The 17,244-nt window shown below is 34.6% G+C and overlaps 3 protein-coding genes across 6 annotated transcripts in view; 2 read left to right on the top strand and 1 right to left on the bottom strand.

Moving 5' to 3' along the window:
• Positions 1-131: 131 nt before the first annotated feature.
• On the top strand, positions 132-2,287 carry LOC141899748 (beta-1,4-galactosyltransferase 7-like). 2 transcript variants are annotated; one of them, XM_074786245.1, is made up of 6 exons: positions 132-203; positions 665-1,021; positions 1,109-1,334; positions 1,418-1,501; positions 1,579-1,683; positions 1,758-2,286. In XM_074786245.1, exons 2-6 carry the CDS (start codon positions 684-686, stop codon positions 1,956-1,958), a joined length of 954 nt encoding a protein of 317 aa, XP_074642346.1. In that variant the 5' UTR covers positions 132-203; positions 665-683; the 3' UTR covers positions 1,959-2,286. The 2 variants fall into 2 exon arrangements, with proteins under 2 accessions (XP_074642346.1, XP_074642347.1); XM_074786246.1 differs by having other exon boundaries at positions 133-198; positions 1,758-2,287.
• Positions 2,288-2,610: 323 nt separating this feature from the next.
• LOC141898659 (receptor expression-enhancing protein 1-like) lies at positions 2,611-13,147 on the bottom strand. 2 transcript variants are annotated; one of them, XM_074784687.1, is made up of 10 exons: positions 12,969-13,147; positions 9,204-9,276; positions 8,611-8,687; positions 8,091-8,211; positions 7,875-7,988; positions 7,682-7,793; positions 7,468-7,599; positions 7,157-7,242; positions 6,562-6,652; positions 2,611-4,334 (listed from the first exon to the last, which is right to left on the bottom strand). In XM_074784687.1, exons 1-9 carry the CDS (start codon positions 12,998-13,000, stop codon positions 6,563-6,565), a joined length of 837 nt encoding a protein of 278 aa, XP_074640788.1. In that variant the 5' UTR covers positions 13,001-13,147; the 3' UTR covers positions 2,611-4,334; position 6,562. The 2 variants fall into 2 exon arrangements, with proteins under 2 accessions (XP_074640788.1, XP_074640787.1); XM_074784686.1 differs by lacking the exon at positions 12,969-13,147 and adding an exon at positions 10,835-10,986.
• A 599-nt stretch (positions 13,148-13,746) lies between these two features.
• LOC141900577 (uncharacterized) overlaps positions 13,747-17,244 on the top strand; it is a 32,108-nt gene continuing 28,610 nt past the window's right edge. For both annotated transcript variants that reach the window (XM_074787543.1, XM_074787542.1), the window contains exon 1: positions 13,747-13,917. In XM_074787543.1, the coding sequence (XP_074643644.1) occupies positions 13,750-13,917 (168 nt within the window). In that variant the 5' untranslated portion in view covers positions 13,747-13,749. The remainder of the gene's footprint in view (positions 13,918-17,244) is intronic.

Raw genomic sequence — 17,244 nt, 5'->3', positions numbered from 1 at the left:
GAATGATCGTCGTTTCGTCAGGTCAAAGCGTTAGGTTATACATTTCACATCAACCAGTATGTACATGCAGCTGTTCAATGTGTACACACTATATGTGAATACGAGGCTGGAATGACAGGCTCACTTCACGATAGTTGAATTTGGCTTTTGGGTGTACAGCTTTCTTTTCAATTCATGCTCCCGTATACCCTGTGTAAGGTAAGGTAAGTACGCAAATTGTGGTAAAACTATGGGAGTAAAAAAGTCCTAAAATTAAGTCAATTGATTCATTCCTAATCGTGCACACAGGGGCTCGTATCAGGACAGAGTTGTAGGTAATGTAAAAACGATAATCTGTTAATCCAATGTATTATTTATTTATTTATTTATGTATATAGTATATATAAGTTATTTTATATATACTATATACATTGGATTAACAGATTATCGTTTTTACATTACCTACAACTCTGATACGAGCCCCTGTGATCGTGCAACTTGTTTTTTCGAAAGCTGCTTTAGCCTATTTAGTTTTTACATTTTTAGCCAAGTTAGGCCTAAAAAAAGTCTACTACTACTTACTCAATTTTCAATTTCATGTGCGTTAAATAACTTTAATATAGTCTACTCGCTGGCAAAAGATATCGGTAATAACAATGCATTTTTATTGAATTTTACTGTTTAGGTTGGTGGTAAGAGAATAAATGTTAATGAAGAAAAGAAGATGCAGTGGCATAACAGCCTTGAAAAGAGTAGCAATCAGTGCTATAACTCTTACGTTATTCATGGTGGCGTTCATGTTTTACAAACTTTCAAACGACAATCAGGTGTTGAATCCGTTAGTCAATAAGCAACTGTTAGACAAATCTATTCAACCAGACGATGATAATCCAATTTGGGGTAAACATAAACTCGCCATTATCGTCCCATTCCGAGATAGATTTGATGAACTGATGCAATTTGCTCCCTACATGAAAAAGTATCTAATCAGCAAGAAAATCCGCCATCATATTTACGTAATAAATCAAGCTGATAGTTTCAGGTGAGTAAATTCTGTGATATGAGATTCGTCTACAAATCTAATTTGCAGCAGTTGAAAGTCCATATTATGATTGTATTCCTTTTATAGGTTTAATCGTGGTTCTCTAATAAATATCGGTGTCAAAGAGAGTGGAGATGATTGCGATTATATGGCTATGCATGATGTAGACCTATTACCATTGAATTTAGATCTGAATTATGATTACCCGGGTGAAGGACCGTTTCATGTATCTTCACCTGAACTACACCCTATTTACCATTATCCAAAATTTGTCGGCGGAATTTTACTTCTCACAAGAGAGCATTTCTATGAGGTACAGCCCTATTACACTATCTGAATTGGAATTTGAGATATCATAAAGTGTGAGGTTCATATTACAACCTTTCTGTGTTTTAGGTTGGTGGATTAACAAATCTTTTTTGGGGTTGGGGTAAAGAAGATGATGAATTTTATGTAAGAATGATGCAAGCTGGTCTTCAGGTAAATTTATTGGTTATTATACATAGATTGCTTAATAATCTACTTGAATAATGAGTTAGTCTTAACTATTTTACTAGGTTCGACGTCCTGAAGGAATTACTACCGGTTATGAGACATTCTACCATATCCATGACAGACATAAACGCAAGCGAGACTTTGCAAAATATGAAAACCAAAAACAAGTATGGTTAAGTGTTCAAATATCTTAATTTACAAAATTGTCAGTATCCTTAATGAATAGATTCATTTATTCCAGGTTACTAGCAAACGTGATTACAAAACTGGTATAAGAAATGTTAAATATCAAGTACTCAGTCGTATTCCATTGGTAGTAGATGGTGCTAATATAACAGTAATTAATGTACAGCTGACATGTGATTATCGTCTGACTCCGTTCTGTTCACATCCAACGAATCCACCGAAGAAACCGCGCCCACCAAAACGATTGAAACAATAGCTGCTGCATTAGTTTGTTAATGAAACTGTAAGGTCCATGTTTCAGTGTTCATAGCTTCCGGGAAAATGAAATTATTGTCAAACTTGTCCTACGTTGAGCTTTTGTGTCCTTATTGTTTATACAGAATCTCTACATCTGTATCTTAAGTGTAAACAAAATCTAGTTCTTAAATTATACTTATTCAAATTTGCATTTCCTATTTATTTCATCGAAGTGTTTACTGAAATTGTTTCTGTTCATTGTTAAGGATCTGTTTAGGAAGAGTTGTTTTGTATTTTGTGACTTGTGCTTCATCTGTTTCTGTGAAATGCTTAAAATGAATCAGAGTATTTTGTATCTTTGTATATGTCTGCATGTCTTGTTTTATCGTTGAAATACATGTATATTTTATCATTTATACATTTGTGTTAATATCTGTCACCAGTAAACTCATTCATGCATTTTCGTTACTTGGTGATCAGGTGTTCAGTTAAATCATGCTGAAATAGCGATCAGGAGGATCTAACAACCTAATACCAAATGTACAATACTGACCCTGGTACCAGTCTCATATTTGCATCATTTTCACAATACTCCAGCAGGATATTCATTCAACCAGTTTTAAATTGAATGTAGGATGCAGCGATAAGAAAAACAATGTTTTACTTGAATATCTGCATAGTTAGCATTTATTGAAAAACCGTATCCATCCATACATAATATGATAATATAAAACAAGTCTATTATATACAAGTAGAGCAATACCCTTATAATAATACATCACTACTCTCATCACAGCCACAAAATGATGAATACATTCTTTCATACATTTTACATAACATTGATAACTGCGTGCCAAAGCTTCCATTAGTCAATTTCAAAGTTTATAGAATAGGGTTACACGTGTGCCAAGTAGTGGGTGAATTGTTAAATCAATTAGATATGTTTTATCAATTGCCTAATGAACTAACAAATTTCAAGAAAACCATATTAAGAGACATAGAATGAATGAATTTATCTCATGTATTGTTTTTTAAATGCATTAAACGAAAAGCTATATTAAGATTAAACATTACCAATTTATATTATTATGCAAGGAATAGGTACTATCATCGCCACCTCCACATTTTTATGATTAGATAAAAGCACCGGTAAGTTCAACCGGAACCCTAATGAATTTTGAATTATTTTTCTTAGCGTGATACTTCCATGCATTAAAATTGAATATACTTTATTTAACAAAACCTGTTCACAAAACTTAAAATCTTTTACTGAATATGCATAGGTTTTCACAAATTCAACATGCTATATTTCAGTCATGGACGGTGAGTTTGACAATGACACTCAACATAGCTTAAACTAATTTGGGACGGCTCCTGGCAGCAGATATTCATAATCATTCAAAAGTAAAATTACAACCAACAGCTAATTAATTGTCCAGTCACCATCTTACAATTGAGAGTAAATTAGAATGGATCGCCTACGAAAAGAACAGTGTATGCAAGTCCAGCATGGCATGTCCAGCATCCATTTTAGCTAGAATATTTTGTTTCCTTACACACCTAGTAGAAGTTGGAGGGCATTTTATTCTATATTTCATGTGTCCAATATCCTTTATTCCATAGCCTCTGTTCTATCCCTTAAACAATGTTTAAATCCTTAATTTACACATGAAGAAAAATTAATATCATTGACATATGCTGCAGAAGAAATTCAATATGTTGAATGAATGAAAGAATAGATAAATAAGTTAATAGGTTACATAAATATAAGTTAGGCAGAAATAGACAATTTTCATTACAAAAATATGGCTAAACATTGAAATACATACATTACATATTATCAATTCTTAATGATAAATCGATCACGTTGTGCAAATCATAATGCTAAACCATAATCATATTAACAAATTATTACGAACCCTTTTGAGCACTAATTCATCAGTGCTCACAGGGCTTAAAAACGAAAAGTCAAGCATTGTGTGATAATGACTGATATGTTTCAAGTTTTGACACCAGTTAACTCCATAATACATTTCTGAAATACCCAAACCAAGAGACATTAGTTATGGGGGTACTATGCGTCGAGAAGATTCCCACACTAACTGTTTACAAGTACCAATACAGTATAAATGGTTTAAATTTGACTAATTAATTATTCTTATTTGATACATTCCTCTCCAACTGAGATTCAAAAATTGTTCCTTATTATGTACAACAAATTGAAGGCATGAATCAGATGTCGGTGTCCCTGGTAACAGCATCACAGACAAAAATACAGGTGCAAAGAGGCATGACTGACTTGACCACTCCGGACACATTGCTAATCCATATAGTATGTGGCTCGTGCTCGAGATCTTGTCATTCGCGGCAAAGTTTGCGACTCATACTCATAACTCTGTAAGTAAAAATTATAAAATTGGAATAAACTGTCCAATGAAGAGAAAATCAATCTAAGCACACTTTGCGTATACAGATAGATAGATATGCGTAAACATTTTTATGTAACTCTGTTAAAATACATAAAAATGGAGTGACAGACAGTAGAACAGTAATCTTACATAAAAGCACACGTTAGAACCAGGGACCAGTTGCTCTAAAGTTGGTTAGAGTTAACCAGTGGATAGTTGGCATAGTGACAATTAAAAGTTCATCGTTACTATGGTATTTATGCGTCGGTTATCTTTAACCACCTTTGGGCAACTGGCCCAATCAAGACTGATATTCAAACAAAAGATAAGATAAAAGAGTTCTTAAAAAAACTTATTTTCTAGATTAAAAACCTTCCTATCAATTGTTATTCACTTGCCAGAATGAAGGAAATCAAAACACTATAAACATGGACTATCAATCTTTCATTCAGAATTGAGAATCCATGCTAATCTGTTAAAACACGACAGACTTTTTTTCACAGATGCTTATCTGAAAGATGAGTTGTAATGTAACATCAATGTGATAAGATCTGAAGGGTTGACTCTCCACCTTAATCTAAATAATACCGAATAACCAGTAATAAGGGTATGTGCAAAAGGGTGGTGTGTGAACCCTTTAAGGGCTTAAGCCTCACCCATCTTATTTGTTGTTATTGTTCTTCATAGATTTCTTCACCTAAAATGTCATACGGAATAAAATTTCATTAATTTACTTAAATAGTTTTCTATTTCCATGAAAATTACATGTTACTTTCATCACATTCAACATTGTATCAGTGAAATTCAAGCAGTGAATCTGTGATTAAATCAATACATGGAAATTAAAAAACATTTGTAGAAACCATTCTAAAACATGCTCCACTACAGGGTGTGTAAAAAAACTCCATGCTTAAGGAAACTACCTTCCGAAGCCACGGAGACCGCGTTGTATGAAAAGCCCACAAAACATCAACTAAATCTTGTCCAAATGAAATAAGCAAAAGTTTCTCCGCAGCTGTCTAGAGTATAGGCGTAGATAATGGCTGATACATAATGGCGAAAATACCCTTCACCATACAATGTATATCTGAGTCCTGTTTCATACCAATCACCAAGATCAGAATATTCTAACAGAATATATCTACGTTATCTATCCTTCAATAACAACTGATAACCGAAAATTGAAACGTCTCATACCGACTTGGTAACAGCAGTCCAAAAATCACTAACTGCTTTCTTACGAGCTTCCCACTCGTCATCAGCTGGTTCTTCACATTTTGTATCAATGGTGGTTTGCTTCTTTTTTGAACCTTTTCTTTTCAAATTTGAATCACTAGTTGCATCTTCAGATACTGTGGAACTTTCTGAGTCTCTTCTTGTTTTATCAGTTGCCGTAGCTGTAACACTTTCGTCAAGACCCAAAAGATTTTCATCAGATGTTTGCGGAACTACTCTCTCCTCAGAAGCATCAGTTAAACTTTCAGAAGATCCCTTCTTTTTGGTTTTTTTCGAACCTTGTCTTCGGACATTTTTTCCAATAGAACCAGTAGATTTAGTATGACATTCACTTTTACCAAGTGAGCTTTTTATCACTTTATTTTGCTCTTTGTTTGCCAACTTTTTTTCCACGTTTTTAGGGGATCTACGGGCATGCGCTTCTTCTGTAATTGTCGGCATCGCCTGTATTCAACAATCAATGTTATCATAAGAAAATATCTCAGTTGTAAATAAGGTGGGAGAGGTCCTGGAATCAACAGAGACATACGTAGTGCCTGCCAAAAGCTGAACATTGGCGTCTGGGCATTAATTACATAAAACAAGATAATCGTGCAACTCATCCAAGTGAAATTGGATGCATCAGTTCTTCATCCGATATCCTGGCTGAAGCAATCTTTCTATCATCCTTTAGATAAACATGAGTATTGATGAGTAAATCAGAAGTCATCATTATACATAGAAACTAATACTTCCTTCTGTATAAGTTTCTGTTTGAGGTGTAGTGTGCACACGCAAATAGATGTATTTATAATATAGTTGTTAGTCAGGGACAAGCTAAGCATCAATATCAGTTCCACCAATTCATTTGCGCATGTAAACGCTATACAATTTGTTTGTATTACTACAGATTCCTTATCCACATGAAGTCCAAGGCCAAATGAATTGGTGGAAAAAATAACTTCACAAAGAGATGCCAAGAGAAATAGGAATCATTACTTCACTTCCAGTAGTTTAATCTTGTGAGCCAACTGTCATCGTTGAATTTAGATGCAACCGCTTGAACGCGGCCGGGGGTCACAAGTCGTGCCTAAATATACAATGCAGTTCGTGGATATTCTTGTTCACTTTCTCAGAATTAGACAAATGGTCTACACATTTGCTTAGTAATCTTTGTATAACTTCCCAGTTCTCGAGATTGAAATACTCTTAGGCAATTCAGAGAGTGAATAAAACAGACTTTGCTATGATATCATATCTAAAGTTTGTGTTTTCATTTAATTCCTAAATCGCTAGAAATTGTTGAAACACATTTCTATTTCATATGTAGATAGATATTCATATATCAGTGTATAGTTCTTTGTTTATAGCATATTAAAAAGTGGATATACTAGGCATGTGTATAATCTTACTTATTTCTGCAGGTAATGAGCCCTTTCACTATACAAAAACTATAAAACAAGCAATTGAATAATTGTACACCAATGAGATTACTCCATGAAGGTTTTCAAGAAAATTGAATAATTGTACATTAATGAGATTACTCCATGAAGGTTTTTTTGAAGAAGCTATGAGATGACAAAATAAAGCTTACTTCTCTTGTATATGTGCGTCTTTGTTGAGCTGATGTCGCCGTAGTTTTAGGTGACAAAGGATCATACTGTGAGTCTTTATCATAACCTAGAAAAGAACAGAAATTGTTGTATGTATAACGGCTAATAAAATAAACATAACATAAAAATTCACTATACAGTTATTTCACAAATTAAATAGCAATGATCACGAAATCAAAGATTGAATAATATATTATGTACTAAAGTATTCAAAAAACCTTAAAAGATCGAAATAAAAGCGAAAACTAATAAAAACTAACCATGCCAGGATGAGGAAACTGTTTAAATATACCTTTAGTTATCTTCTTACTAGTGGTAGATGATATACCTGATTTAGCTGTATATTGGTATCGTTGGGGTTGTTGAGTTGATCGGTTGAGTTCTTCTTGATAAAAGGCATCTTCATCTTCAGAGAAACGATTATCTGCAAAACAGAATTCAACTGGCGTGAAAAATTCTAAATGTTGAGAGCAGATTCGAGTACCGGTCATCGAATGGTTCTTTACCTGTTTCATCAATCGTTTCATCGACTGAAACCGGTCTGGGTCTGGATTGAGGTTCAGATATGTCATTCATACTGTAACTACGTCGAATGTGGTCCACTAATGTACTTTGGCCCTGATATCAAATAAAAACAATTACTGTATTTTCATGGATGCGACAAAAACTGCTCAATTAACGAGGTGTTGTGCTGCTTACTTTCATAGCCGTAGTAAGCACTGTATTAGCAGCGAAATTGAGTCCCTTGGTTCCAATTGTGAAAAGTGCAGCGCAGCCTTTATCAGTAGCTTGAGCAATATATTCATCTATGTCCTAAAATGAAGAACAAAATATTCTAGAATTCCTTCTTTTTCTTTGTACATTTATATACATTATTATGATTTGTATTAAATTTCCTCTCTTTATCAAACGAACCTTTTCTCGTTTCATAAGCTGCGGATGGACAAATTTTCTGTACAGTATGCTGGAGCCCCTGGTTGCAGGAGATAACAGCCATATCACAAATACTATCTTAATTTCATAATAAAATGGAAGCCTAAAAAACAAATATGTCATGGATTACAATTGAAGTGGTAATAAATCGTTTCACAATTCTTTCTACATAAAAACACCCAACTGCTTTGAGCCGCAAGCACTTATTCTTTGATACATTAATTTTCTTCTCTATCAATGAATGTTTCTGATAAATCTGAATAGGAAAGTTGTTTCTGAACACACCTGTTAATAGACTATATCTATACACCGCGTTGTGTGAGAAAGGAACAGAAAGTTACCAAGATATACTATAACAGATGAAATATGGCTGTGGTAAAACTACACTCTCAAAGATCTCACTCGATTATAGAGCCTTCAAAATATTTGCAGAAGATGAACGATCTATTGCACCAAATTACCCGAGGCCTCCAGTGCTTACAATAATATTACTGTTACTCACCAACAAAGGATGACATCGGAAAAAGTTTCAACACAAGTAAATAAGGCAAATACAATCCAATACATCATCCATTTTACCTGAAATAAAAAATAAATTCATGTAACCCAATTTACTAAGGTTTAGATCTTCAGGCAGTCAAAACAAATTTTGAGATTCATCTCAGCACTGGAGCTTGATGTACTAAAAGCAGAGATTCATCTCAGCACTGGAGCTTGATGTACTAAAAGCAAGATATACAGAAAGCCAGGTGTAAGATGCCAGATCAGAAACAGGTAGTTTATCAGTTTTACTGGTAGTGTTTACATCTTAAGACAGTAGTAACCGTTATGCAGTAGCTGTACAGAAGCATAGACTACAGTATCTGCTGTACCTACTCTAGCACACACAGATTGCTCGTTGGCTGTACTAAACTAGAGTTCCTTACTTATTTCATAGAAGCGTAAGCTTAAAACACTTATATGGTTATTTCGCAGCCTTGCACAATGGCCAACAGAATTTTGTCAAAACTTCTGAGATAGGTCTCCAGTTACATTCTATATATTTACAATGTATCCTCAGAATATTTCACATGAATATTTCACAGTTATACTTACGTATTCTTTGACGTTTTTCGTTTTTACTGCCTTGTATGATCTGTAGGCAGGGTATAACGTGCCAAACACTAGTCTGAAACACATATACAAAAACGTCACAATCATTTTATAAATACAATCCCACCACAAGTCTGACACCATCGAGGACTAGTTCACGTTCACGGTTTCGCTACTACTGAAATTCATGGAATCCATCCGAATTTGATATCCATCGAAACGTCTTTGTTCTGTCAAGTGACCAATTCGTAACTTATTAGATACACAAATCTTAGTCTAAAATCACTGATATATTCCAATCACAGATATGAGAGCCTATTTTGATCGCTGATCTTATTCCTAATCACTATTCTATGATCATTCTTTGTCTCAGTCAATGGTGTTGTCTTCATACTGGATTGGGATATATATGCACCACATAGTAAAGGTCCCCAATTATAAATAGCTCACAGTTATGCGACCGAGGCACCAATTTTAATATATGCGCACAACAATCAAGTAGAAGTGTTCTTGTTCCAAATACAAATCTAGTAGAACTGTTTGCTTTCAATTTTACAGCAATTTCAGCATTTCAAAGAAATGTGGTGAAACACTTAACAATTACAGTTCAGTCACAGTTGGACGTATTTTAATGAACGAAACAATATATAGCTTCCAGAGTTGATGTGAATTTGGCCAATACTCCACAGCCACTGTTTAAAACCAATACACGTCAAACATTTTTTGACTCCAGTCAGGCAATGATGAAATCTGTGACATCAGTAGCTATTGGATCATATGTTCATGAGCTGTAAATCCATACACAAATTGGCAGTTCGATTTCAAAGCCATTTAGGACTCATGTTGCTGACAGGGGTAACAAAATCTCGTTGTCGCGTATGAAACCGAATCGAAAGTTAAGTTCAAACACATTTGGTTTGATGCCGAACACTTGTTTCCATTGCTTATTCCTCTTAGTCTAAAAAGATTGCATTGAATATCACTAACGATCAATTGAAGTCTGAAGATCTTTATCGAAAGCTTTTAAAGATAAGTTTTCAGACCGTGGTCTCTCTTTTTTACACTTCAAATCTAACGAATGAGCTTTCAGCACAATATTTGATTTCTGATAAGTATAAATGCTTTCAAGTTGTAACAAATATTATAGGACAAGTTGTAACACAACTTCACCAGGATTTTGAAGAACTTTTTTTCTTATGTTTCAAAGGTTTAATAATGTAGTATAGTGAGCTATTGTATGTGGCCTCACTATATTAAAAACCCTCTTACCTAACACAGTAAGAAAAATCTATGGATATTTGATTGTATCCAGTCTGGTTGCGTTAAACTAAATCTAACACAATCTGGGCAAAAATTTTGTTCCTAAAACCCGATGAAATTAAGTTCCTATCTTAGCTCATTTTGGACGAGATAACTACTGTCCAGCAGCTATGAATCTTCTACGTAAGTTCACTGAAAATAAACTCAAACATAAAATGGATCCTACTGTTGAATCCTTTTTCCAAACCAACTCACGCACGCCTGATATATTCATCTCCTTAACCACCTTACAGTAATGACTAAGATGATAGATACGTTTTGTAAGAAGTTTTTGCTCTAAGTCTTTTAATAGATATCAAAAGAATAAAACTTACATTATAATCCGACCAGCAAAATCCAGCATTTTTTCCCTATACATTGGTTAAATCCAAATCAACCCCCACAAGGTGCTCCCAGCTTGACCTCCCTATACCGAGAAAAACTACGTAGACGGATGCATACACAACTTGCTGACTGTTTCCCTGAACACAGCTACTTGGTTATAGAAGATAACTACGCATATGCAGTAGAGCAAGGCCTGGATTCCTGGATGAATAATATTTCTGATTTAACTAATTGGATAAAATTGGCCATTACAAATAACAATTTATTGAGAGTAAATGCACAGATGAAGCCTTATCAGCGATTAACACAATTTCCTCTATTACAGCTTATTATATTACATAACAATGATTACAGTCATTTTTCTGTTCTACAGTTCGGACCGAAGTGTTCATACTTGATAGGTCAGTACCGAATTTATGTCACCCTGAAATCTACAAGGAGAAATTTAATTAGTCTAAACTCTTACTGAAAACCCAAGTATTAAAAGGGATATCTTATCTAACACCCCCATCCTAGTTACAGAGGGGTTGATCAGTACCACCTAAAAGAAAAGGCAAATATCAGCCTGTTTTTACTAATTCCTACCTACAAAACCTTCATTTAATCAATTCAATAGACACATGCATTCACTAAATATATCGAAACCAATCCTAGATCAGTTTAGCTAATTCAATGCAATCTTCTATCGCATAGTTAGATTTCACAACCTTCACAATTTCATTCGAAAACTCTGTAAAAACTGAATCCATCGGAATCTAATCAATGAATTATACCCATCCTAGCTGAAGACGAGTGTTTAATCCATCTTTTCAATAGGCTGACTGCAGGAAGAATGTATTTATCAGATGCTGCGGTCAAGAGAACAGTATTACTGCTTCTCTAACCTTTAATCAACAAGATCATCTTTCATCAAATATATCTTACACAACCATTACTTGCTCTAACACAAACTCTCGAGTCAGGAAGGATTTCCTCACTTACGAAGGCAAGATTATCAAATAAATCAAAACATCAAAGACATTTTATAGACTCTTTAAAACCTTGACTTCAAAAGTCATTTAAAATTTGACTATAGACATAATGTCTCACTTAACAGTTATAGGCCTATTAAATATGCATAGATATCACAATTGCCTTTGAAACATATTCAACTTTTTCACTAACAACGATATTCTGTGCTCACTGGCAAGTGCCGCCATCTAGTGTAATGCTTAGTTACCAATAACGCAATACCGTTGATATAAAGTATCACTATAAATAGGTCCCTATTAAAACATTGTTATTCATACTAAATGAAAACCTTTCATAAATGCCCTTCATGAAGGTAGACATATCATTACGATCAATTGCATAAGTCTATACAAGATTGCATAGTTCTCACTTGAGCGCAGCTTTTTTTTAACATTCAAATTACACACCTAATAATCAATTAATTAATTGTTGAGTCACCCAATAACTTTTTAATTTAGTTAGGTAACAGACATAGACATTTCAAGTGAGTGACTGCCTGAAATTAATCCTAAGGAGTGAAAGGTTTAATACTCATATTTGTGCCTGTGTTTTGATGTTAAAACATCTGCTATCAGACTATATCAGCTGCAACCAATTGTGTTGATTTAAAAAAAATATATGTATAGACAACTATGAATATATGTACAAGATACGTATAGTTAGTATTGATTGATTTCTTCAACCTATGTATAGTAGTATTGGTCATTGATTATCATTATGCGATTTGTTCAAATGGCTGCCTCCAAGACATCAAAAATATAGAACCAGGAAAAGATGGATGAATTGATTGCACCTGTTCACTGGCCAATACAACTGTCATGATTGGAACTATTTTGCTGTAAAAATACATTAGACCGCTATGGCCTGAAATGACAGCCAACTGTGCCAGACAGAGAGCAGCCTGATTACTAGAAATCTATAAAAAATGCTTCAAGATGGCGGTTGATTTTCCATGGTTGCATCTATATAAAATATCAATTAGAAATGGAACGAACAGATCAAACAGACAAGCCAACAGACTTTGGAACAGATATGATAAATTACGCCTACGGGCCCAGATGGTAATAAATAATATTGAATTTGATTTTGTTGTTGAATGAAAACGATACTTACATAATTATTCTTGACACGAGCGCTGATATCATGGCTGAAGTTTGATTTTCACAGAGAAGAGATCACGGATAATACGAAAAAAACTTAATGGATAGTCGTAACACGGTGCCTACATGAAGATTTTTATCCCAAAAACTGAAGCGTAACCAGGAAATGAATATTTTGTAGCATACGCCGCCATTTTGGATCAAGCCACGTGACAGTCACATGGTGTAAACTTCGCTACAAATCTAGGTCAATCCAATTAGCGTTATAACCTGAAAGATAGTATGTGATTTTCTGCGTATTTCGCACCATTAGAAATACAATTTCTGATAAAAGTGTATGTGATGCGTAGTTACTTTATATTCTAATGTGAAACGAACTATTCAGAATATTCAATGCAAGGTTTTAGTGCATAAAACGCAAAATGTACGATTTACGACGACCGAACTTCGATCACTGCCTTGCAGGTGCGCGAATTGTGATTGACACATTTTGAAACTTCAATAATTTCCTAACTCCTCTTTTTAGTCTCATACAATGAGTGCACACGCATGAGCATTTCATCCGGTCGAAATCTAAAATTTTTAAGAAAGAAATTATGCGTTGGCGAATATCTATCAAATAATTTAGACCTATATGATGCCAGAGTGGCCGCGTAGGCATACTGTTTTCAGCGTGGAACCTTTGACCTCAACATGTGTAACGCTCCGCGCTGATACACTGAGAGCTGACATTCCTCAGCAATATACTCACAAATTTTGTCGAAATTTCATGTTTAGAATACAATTATGGATATATGACGTTTAATATGGCGTTGAAGTACAGAGAAGAGATCGTAGGGAAGCGGTTTCTATCGGTACGGAGCGCCGTGAAACTGAAATTGAACCGTATATCGGATTGGGAATGGCGGGCTGGAGTTGTACGTGCTGTTTCTCATAAGGATTTAACCAACCCTGAGGTTTCGGTAAGTACCTATCTGTTCATTGAACCGTGTATTTACTTCTTTATTGTAATTTCTGAGATTTTTATTTATTTGGTATGTAAAGATTCAAAATATTAAATAGCTTAGCACGGTGCCTGTCAACAGCATCATCTTGAATCTAAAATTAGTCGTTGTAAATGTAAGAGGACTTCCAAGTGCCAAACATGCCTAACATATAGAGTTTAGTAGTGGCATATAGAGGCCTACAATTTTATGTTGCTAACTGCTACTTATTGCTGAGTTTTGTGATCGTGAAATTTCCTTCTTCTTATCTAGAGCTGCTTCATTTATAACAAAAACTTTTAAGCCACGCCATCGTAAATTTCTCTCCGACATCCCTCTGGTAATGGATCAGTCATTCAGTTATTGTAGAATGGAGATTTGAAGATTTTGTTCAGGGAAAACTCTGGAAATTCTAGGTGTTTAATATCATAGATAGTATGAACCTTGTTTATAATCAGGCGACTATAAAAACATTGTAGGGCCTATATGTGGTCTGGTTGTTAGGTGACCTAGTAAGTAAAGTTCTGACTCCTGGATACAGTTTCGTGAAAAAGTTTTCAAACGGTTAAATTTGAATTGTTGTCCTCGTTGAAATCACGAAGTAACCAATAGCCAGTCAAACATTTACATTAAACTAAGCCCTGTGTGAGTTCTGTTCGTGAAGTGTCTTGCTGATCACGCATTTTGATGTAGGCCTAGACCTTGAGAAATTTGGAATATTAATGCTCAAAGATCAAATCATCATATTAACGCACATAGATTGGACAGCAGAAGATCTTGAACTTACACTTGAATTTTATCGTGCCATATTGTAGAGATATAGCCTTATACAAACAGAAAATAGTTTGAATAGGCTGTAGTGCCCTAGAGAAAAAGAAAAGGAATATGTTAAGATATTTAAATGAGTTTAATTTGTTAGGCCTATTAATATACACAGCGATGACATAGGTTACAGGATATTCCCTAAACTAGGGGTAGGCTAACCAAGAGGTCCGGACATTATCCCCCGCCCTCAGATTTTGGAGGGCACTAAATATTGAAAAATCTCAAATGGCATGATAACCCATTGCAACAATTCAAGGAATTTTTTTTCACGGAAGCCTGAAGAATGCCTTTCCTTGGAGAAAAACTGCGCAGGGCTTCCATGTGTTCAGCACTGGTGCATGGACCCTTCGTCTTTCCCTAGATACCTTTGCTTACTGCTATTATTTTCTGCTTTCTCTGCTAACTGATAATGATAATAACCTTGGGACTAAAATATTGCGTACTGTGATAAATTTAAGGCACGAACTGGTGGCTACTGTGGATTTTCTGGTTTCCGGTCTTTGACATGTTAGTTTTAAAAAGATGACAAGTCCAAGGAACTAACAAAACCAATTTATCTAAAAAGGGATAAAATAAGATATGCTCACTACCTTACTAGTTTTTGCCATACTGAAGATATGTTTTAGTACTATAAGACAAAATAATGATTCCTTTGAAATATTTCTTAGAATCATTGTGCTAAAGTGATTTGGAAGCATCAAATGATGATCTGATATTGTAAAACATTTTTGATATTGTCTAATGATGAAGGACCAGGTTTTTATAAGAATCATCGCACTGGTATTATTGAAGTTCTAGTAAGTACATCTTGTATTGCAATACGCCTGGTGTGTGCTATACACCTCTTTGTATATCACAGATCAGGGAGGCTGAATAATAGCGGCAGGCGTTCATTACTGCCTTTAACCTATTGAAGATTTGTTCAGTATCAAAATGATATAGACATCATGGTCCATGTTTCATTTCCCTTGTTGGGAGATGCGTAGGGGGCTTTAATACCGGTTGATCGGTTATCACGGGCTTGTGTTCTCTCCGCATATCCTCTGAAGCCATGATACTTGCGAAGATCACGTTAGAAACTAACATCATTGTGCGTTAGGCCTATAGCATGATTATTTACAGACTACAAAAAATGAAATCCTTAGTCGGTATTAAAGATAAACTGGATTAATGAAGAATTTAAATCTATTTTGAGAGTTAAAGCTTTTTTTGGTGAAGATTCGTAGAATAGCCGTCTTAACCGGGTTAAGAATAAATAAATAACCAGACGAGTAGTACTATATAGGTTAACTATTTATTTGACGCACAAGCTTTCGCTACTAATGTATAGAAGCTTCATCAGGTGAATGCTTTTTTGTGAAATTGGACTCTCTGTGCTTGAGACATCTGGTATTTCACTAGTTCTTCTAGTCCTACTGAGATGAGAACTATCCATTAATTCACATTAATTGGATTTTTCTCAAGTCTTTGATGGTAATAATAAAGACGGTATTTTTGTTATTTTGGTGACCTGAGTTATACCATTGAGCTTTAGATCTGTTTGTGGCTCTCATTAAAATTTAAAAATCAATTATCATGGGATCTTAATTAGTTAAATTGCGGACTCATGTGGGTATAGTGTTTGAACTCCAGTGTCTTGTTTAAATGTAGTATTCGTTTTTCATCTGAATCGAGCTAGCGCATAGTTTTTGATAATGTTAAGAGTAGGGCCTTACGAAAAAATTAACATTTCATGAAACTACAGGAAAATGTGAACTAACAAGACAAAAATGGTTTCTCTTTGTGCTAGCATGTATTTATACATATAGTGCTGTGGTGTGTGTGTGTAGTGTAGATTCCACCTGCTTGGCTTCCAGCCAACCCTGTTCAATGTGCATTCACTACACTATACAGTACACGCTGAAAGTAGTTCCAGATGGTGTCTATGGATTATTATTGTATATATGTATTTGTAATATACAAGGTTTATGTATTTGGCTTGTCTGATTAGGGTTCAGGTTTGCTGAATGATTCTATGTAATGTATTCATTGAGACAGTGAAGGTATAAATCTCTGTAATATTGTTAAATAAGTCACGAGTGGCTCACACATTCACTATCATTCTAATAAGTTCCTTTTCAATTAGAATTATTATGTGGTTTCTTTTGTTATAAAGCCCTATTCCAACACAGTGATTTCAATATGGGAAGTCCGACAATATTCAAATATACCTACAATATCCGAGAAATTATTGATACACAGCTAACCTGCAAAGATAATGACTAAAAAGGGCACTTAAAATTATTTGCAAGTTCTAGTGTACCTGAATAACTAGATATTTGGATAGGTTTAACAAAGGATTATGTTTTGCTGGGAAGTATACACCGCTTTTTAGTCGCTTCTACATTGCAGACTTCAGTAATTGTGTGTATTGTAGTAAAAAGTAGGTCCTGAATTAACCTTTGCCGTGCAGTGATTAGTATTTGATACACTGTTTGTAAA

Source organism: Tubulanus polymorphus, chromosome 2 (assembly GCF_964204645.1).
Source record: "Tubulanus polymorphus chromosome 2, tnTubPoly1.2, whole genome shotgun sequence".
In the NCBI taxonomy this organism is placed as follows: domain Eukaryota; kingdom Metazoa; phylum Nemertea; class Palaeonemertea; order Tubulaniformes; family Tubulanidae; genus Tubulanus; species Tubulanus polymorphus.
The sequence above is the reverse complement of the archived record's forward strand: the minus strand, read 5'-3'. Positions and strand labels throughout refer to the sequence as shown.

Excerpts from the sequence above, each read along its gene's own strand:
- LOC141898659 (XM_074784686.1), bottom strand. The coding sequence starts at position 10,878 with ATGTATAGGGAAAAAATGCTGGATTTTGCTGGTCGGATTATAAT. Across the intron at positions 7,989-8,090 it reads AGCTTATGAAACGAGAAAAG|GACATAGATGAATATATTGC; the intron begins GTTCGTTTGATA and ends TCTTCATTTTAG. Across the intron at positions 6,653-7,156 it reads GACGCACATATACAAGAGAA|GCACGACTTGTGACCCCCGG; the intron begins GTAAGCTTTATT and ends TTGTATATTTAG.
- LOC141899748 (XM_074786246.1), top strand. The coding sequence starts at position 684 with ATGTTAATGAAGAAAAGAAGATGCAGTGGCATAACAGCCTTGAAAAGA. Across the intron at positions 1,022-1,108 it reads AATCAAGCTGATAGTTTCAG|GTTTAATCGTGGTTCTCTAA; the intron begins GTGAGTAAATTC and ends TTCCTTTTATAG. Across the intron at positions 1,502-1,578 it reads TGATGCAAGCTGGTCTTCAG|GTTCGACGTCCTGAAGGAAT; the intron begins GTAAATTTATTG and ends CTATTTTACTAG.